Genomic DNA, 5,613 nt, shown 5'->3' with positions numbered 1-5,613 from the left:
CTGTGTGCTTTGAACTAGACATACATGAAACATGTCCACCTAGTGATATTCATTTTCAGATTTGCTATGTGACCATAATTTACCCGAGTCTATAAAATTTCTGCAGTGACTCAGAGTGCGCACACTAATATTTTCTCGTAATAATCCAATAACCAAATCAGCTTAACTTTTTCTCCTTAGAAACTGCCACAAAAGTGGCTTTGGGAGCCAGGTGCATTCAAGACTACGAACCGTTCTAAGACCTGACTGGACTGAAGAATGGGAACAATCACTGTAGAAAAACAACAGTGGCCTTTAATGGATAGCATATGGAAGTTAAGATACATAGTTTAAACATTCTGTAAGAACAAGCAGAGAACTATGCATAACTCATACAAGAGATCACCATTACAAGTGGAGGAGATCCTGTCTTTAAAGGCAGTAGTTCCCAACACACAATACAAAGACACCACTCAGTTGTTACTACAAAAACAAAGATTAAAAGAAAGGAAAAAGGAACACAACCCTACATCTACTAGCGTCCTCCATCATGAACTGGCGATTATTATTAATGTTACCCAAATGATGTTTAAGAGCACTCCTCCCACTTAACACCAACTCTTTATGCACACCTTCTTTTCATCTTGGTTGTTTCTTTCTTCAAAGCTTGTTATTGTACCAGAAGACTCCTTTATTTACCTGGTCAGAACCTTCATCTGGTGCGACATACATACACTCTCTTGCTTCTCTCCACATGGCCTTGTAAAATGAGGTTCCATCAAACTGATAATAATCTCCTAGGATTGGCTTGATAGCTTTGGTAGCTTCCATTGCATTATAGTGAGGCATTGTTGAGAACAAATGGTGAGCAACATGAGTATCAGTGATGTTATGGAAAACTTTGTTCAGTATGCCATAATCTCTATCCATTGTAGCCAGTGCTCCTCTTAACCAGTCCCATTCGGATGAGTCGTAATGAGGGAGTGAAGGGTGAGTGTGCTGCAAATAAGTAATCAAAACAAGAAAGCTGTTCACAATCAACAGTGGAACCCCATAAATACAGATAACCCAAGTGAGTCCTTTTGCTGCTGCCAATAAGTAAAGCCCGTATACGACAGCAAAGAAGCCAATATCAGATATGTAAATTTGAAGACGTTCACGGTCACTGTAAATCGGGCCATGGGGATCGAAATGGCAAGCAAAACGCTCATAATGCCGACCTGAAACATTGAATGCTAAGTACAATGGCCAGCCAAGAGTGAGTGTGACGGTAAGAGTGAGGACTCGGCCAGGGGGGTTGTTGAGGTACTTAGAGAACCATGACATTTCTGATTTAGGTTTAGGGACAAACACTTCGTCACGTTCTAGAGAACCGGTGTTAGAGTGATGACGGCGGTGACTGTATTTCCATGAGAAGTATGGGACCAGGAGTAAGGAATGAAGGACTAAACCAACAGTGTCATCCAGCCATTGGTAGTCACTGAATGCGTGGTGGCCACATTCATGGGCAATAACCCAAATACCAGTGCAGACACAACCTTGGCAAATCCAGTAAGCAATCCAAGCAGGGTAAGTGAGTGGAGTGGGTAAGAGAGGAATGAAAGTGGTGGCGGCAAAATACAACAGAGAAACGATAATCAGGTCGTAGACGACGTAGGAGAATGACCGAAGAACAGAGCGTTGAAAACAGTGAGGAGGAATGGCCTTTTTTATTTGGCTTAGAGTAAAAGGAGGCTTCGAATGAGGAGCTCGGCGTAAGACGCTTTGATCTCCCTTCTTTGTTGAAGGTGCTGACATATTACCACCCGCACCCATTGTTAAAGTTTAATATCTCGGAGAGAGTCTTACTGGACCTGAAAAAGTTACATTATCAAAGATATGTTAGGAAACTGGTAGTAAATTTATATAATTCACTCACTTTAAAACAGTCTAATCTGACTCATATTAGACAATCCATACTAAAAGAAATAGTCATATGCTAGCTGTCTGCTACACTACTAACTAAAAAGGATTTCTTATTCAATAATAAGTTTAAAGACATGATAACAAAAGCAAAAAAAAAAAAATGCCACCATGAAAGGAATTTATTTTTTCTATACTAATAAATTTATACCCAGGTTATATAGATATGAAAAAAAAAAAAACTGATCTTGTGCTAAAAACGAATGTTCAATGAAGATCTATCCAGATTTTTTCATGATCGCTGGGTAATAATAGTACATCAGAAGCGTATGATACTGATAAGTCAGCATTACTTTGTTTCCTGTCCATGCTTGGTTATCAGTGATTCAGATTTATATACTAATGTTTCAGCCAATACAGATTATTCAACAAAACGTCTATCTATGCTCACTTGCAACAACCATATTAGATATCATTTGTTCAGCAAAATGGTAACAACAATCTAAACCAGTGTAAAGTATACAAACAAAAAAGAAATGCAAGATTAGAAACTTATATAATATGTTAAGAGAAAGAGGAAAAAAATGAATATATGTTGTTCAAAGCGAAAGTTGTACTTCACTGATAGTGAGGCGAACCATGGCAATTTTATACCACCCAAACTTTGTTTCAGTATTTAAAAGTGAAAATACAGAGGTTGTAATACTCACTGAGCTTTGGCTAATATAATCAAGTAATACAAACACAACTGTTTAATTCCCAAGTTTGGGCAGAGGTTGATTTAGGCTCGCACGTATTGGACAATGGTTTCTAAAAAGCTTATGACAGCTTGGTATTCGTGAATCTGATTCGCTCATCATGTAGATCATCCTCACCAAAAATCAATTCATTCAAAAATCTATAACCCCATTAAGCAGCAATAGTTTTTAAAGGATTTGATCAAAAATCATCAAATAATACACTATAACGAAGTTGCGAATCTTAGAATTACATGACTTTCGATGAAAATGATCTACACGATGAATAGAATTATCTTACCAAAATATCCTAGAAGCATTGTACTTATCACAATTTTAGGCTCCGTTTCAAAATCAACTAGGTTGACTGCAAAACTTGTCCACTTTTGTGAAAACAATTTCAGCGTCATTAAACATCACCCTAAAGTAGACAGCAGATGTATTTCCTTCTATAAGAGAACTATAAATTATTTCTGATAAGCCAATAACTTAACAGAGACATAAAATGGCTTTAAGCAATCAATTTATCTCGCAAGTTACTGCCGAAGCCCGCTAATGATCCTGCCACAATTCGCCCATTTTCGTATTTGGCACTGCGCAAATATTAACATTGATTCTAGTCATGCCCTATGTTTATCCTAAACGATATTTGGCAAACTCTTCTAATTCTGAGATGTCAACAGTTAGGAGTACCAACTGATTCAAACAAGCAAATGGGTCTGTATTTGCTATTAAGTATTTCAGTTAAAGTTAATAAATCTTAATCTTAGTAAACAAATCAGTGAAGAAAGTTGAAATAGGTCGACACACAAGAGTTTATAGAATTTGACGTCTACAACAATAGTGGAAGTACATTAACCGTTGATTAAGAAATCATTTAACATGAAGCTGGAAGTTCACCTCATGTGCTAGGATTTCTGTCACTTTCAATTTATCATACAAATTATTTTTCTTCTTCTTTTTTCTTGGCCTAATTTGCCAAATCCCTAGCAAATCCTGTCTAATTCCAAAATAGTGTAGGCAAATGTACTAGGATTATCTCTAACAATACTATCATGACCACCCATATCATATCATATAATTCATAAATATATGTATTTCTGAAAGGTAGTCTTGGTCCTTGGAGCTATAAATGACCTTAAAAAAATTGCACAGTTAGGTACCAACAAGGGACTTCCAAAATTAGTTGTGGGGTCTGAAAACGCCTCAATATTTTGTATCTACTGAAAAACAGCTCATCAATGTCACGTGTTTCTGTCATATGCCGGGTCTCTCTCCTCAACTGAAAAAAGTATCTTTTTTGTCTTGAAATCAAATAAAATTGTATTTTGGTCCTTCTATAACGTTATAACAAACGGGGTGGTATTTTGGGAACAAATACAAAAACACATTCTGTGCGTGGTAGAGATATGACCACTAGTATACGATAGCTCTTCACTTCCTTTGGAAAATTTTAAGTTCATTTCAATTTCTTGTTCTTGCTAAGTTGCTATGTTTACTTCTTTTCATTTTCTAAGTTTATAATCCTAGCGTTCAGAATTATAAAAAATAATAAAGGACCATGTGATCTACTTTTGAATTGTTTGGCGGAAAAAAAAAAGACAAACCACCAGTGGAAGCAAAAGATAACCATAAAGAGAGATCTGTGCAATTTTAGAAAGTAGAATCTTTAGAAAAAAATTTATGAGAAAGCTACCTTAGAAATGATTCATTAACTATTTCACTTACTTTTGTCAGTGACTGAAACCAATTGGAATATCAATAATTTAATAAAAGACAAATGCATAATCACATGAGCAATAATATCTTTCATCAGGACTAAATTTCAATTTGCTTGCATTTGTGAATCCTTGATAAGAAAACAAAATGAAAGTTAGTCCCTTCTTCACAAAATGCTGCAACTACAATCTAAATTTAAAATGAAATGCAAAGAAATTGATGAATATTAATATAAGAATATATTGGTAGGTGGAAATCTCTCGCTTTCCGTACTATCTGGAGAAAAGATACACAATGACAAAAGAAAATATTTTTTTTGATAGAATTCAAAAACAGAAATGTATTACTATTTTTTAGAAGAAAATACGGATTTTGACAACACGAATAAAAAATGAAAACAGATCGAACCACACGTAATCAATCACACTGAGAAACTTTAGATGTAATTTTTTATTGCATGTAATGAGAAGGAAACCAAACAAACAAAATGTCGATCTAAAATTAGATTAAACCATCTAAAAATCCGACATTAAAATCCCTAAAAACACAGGCACAGATAACAGAAAGAAACATTTCATTTTAATTTCTCTGAGCAAATTCACTGTCATAATCACATCTCAATCTGGGCACACATGGTAATAGAACGCTACTGTTATTTCAAGATGAAATAAAACATAAGAAACCAACCCATAAATTCTTAGATCTAACATTTTTAGATTAAATCCTGTAAATTATTTCAAATCAAACTTATGCTTAAAAAAAATTAATAATCAAACTAATAAATGAACACAATATAAGTAAAAACTCAGAAGATCTCATACCTTAGAGAAGCGACTTCTTCTTCGCTCCTCTCTCTCTCGAAGCCTTTCTCTCTCTCTTTTTTTACAGATCGCTCTAATGTGCCGGCTATTCTTTCCCGTTCCTCCACAAAAGCCGTATTTAAGCTTTTCTTTCGGTTCCCTCCCTCCACCAAATGTTGCTCTGTGGGGTCCCTCGTAAGCTGTGTATTGCTACACGTGTTTCGCTTTGAATGGTCATTGTGGTATAACTTAACGGGAAAAACGATGAGGACCCCTAAGGACCTAAGAATTATTAAGCAATCAGAATCGTAGGTTGCCATCTAATCTCACATTTTGGTAATAAGAACGGTTAGAAATGAATCAGAGCAGCTGAAAATATCTACGAACCATTTTACGTTTTTTATACATCTGACTGTATATTTTGGACGTATTTCATTTTTGAGGTGTATTTAAAACTTAAAATTGAACAAGGGTCG

The 5,613-nt window shown here is 35.3% G+C and overlaps 1 protein-coding gene across 1 annotated transcript; it reads right to left on the bottom strand.

The window, feature by feature from the left end:
- Positions 1-272: 272 nt before the first annotated feature.
- Positions 273-5,307, bottom strand: LOC113322906 (delta(12)-fatty-acid desaturase FAD2-like). Its single transcript, XM_026571091.1, has 2 exons — positions 5,159-5,307; positions 273-1,832 (listed from the first exon to the last, which is right to left on the bottom strand). Exon 2 carries the CDS (start codon positions 1,792-1,794, stop codon positions 640-642), a length of 1,155 nt encoding a protein of 384 aa, XP_026426876.1. The 5' UTR covers positions 1,795-1,832; positions 5,159-5,307; the 3' UTR covers positions 273-639.
- Between the last annotated feature and the right edge of the window lie 306 nt (positions 5,308-5,613).

This window comes from Papaver somniferum, chromosome 11, assembly GCF_003573695.1.
Source record: "Papaver somniferum cultivar HN1 chromosome 11, ASM357369v1, whole genome shotgun sequence".
NCBI classification, from domain to species: Eukaryota; Viridiplantae; Streptophyta; class Magnoliopsida; order Ranunculales; family Papaveraceae; genus Papaver; species Papaver somniferum.
The sequence above is the reverse complement of the archived record's forward strand: the minus strand, read 5'-3'. Positions and strand labels throughout refer to the sequence as shown.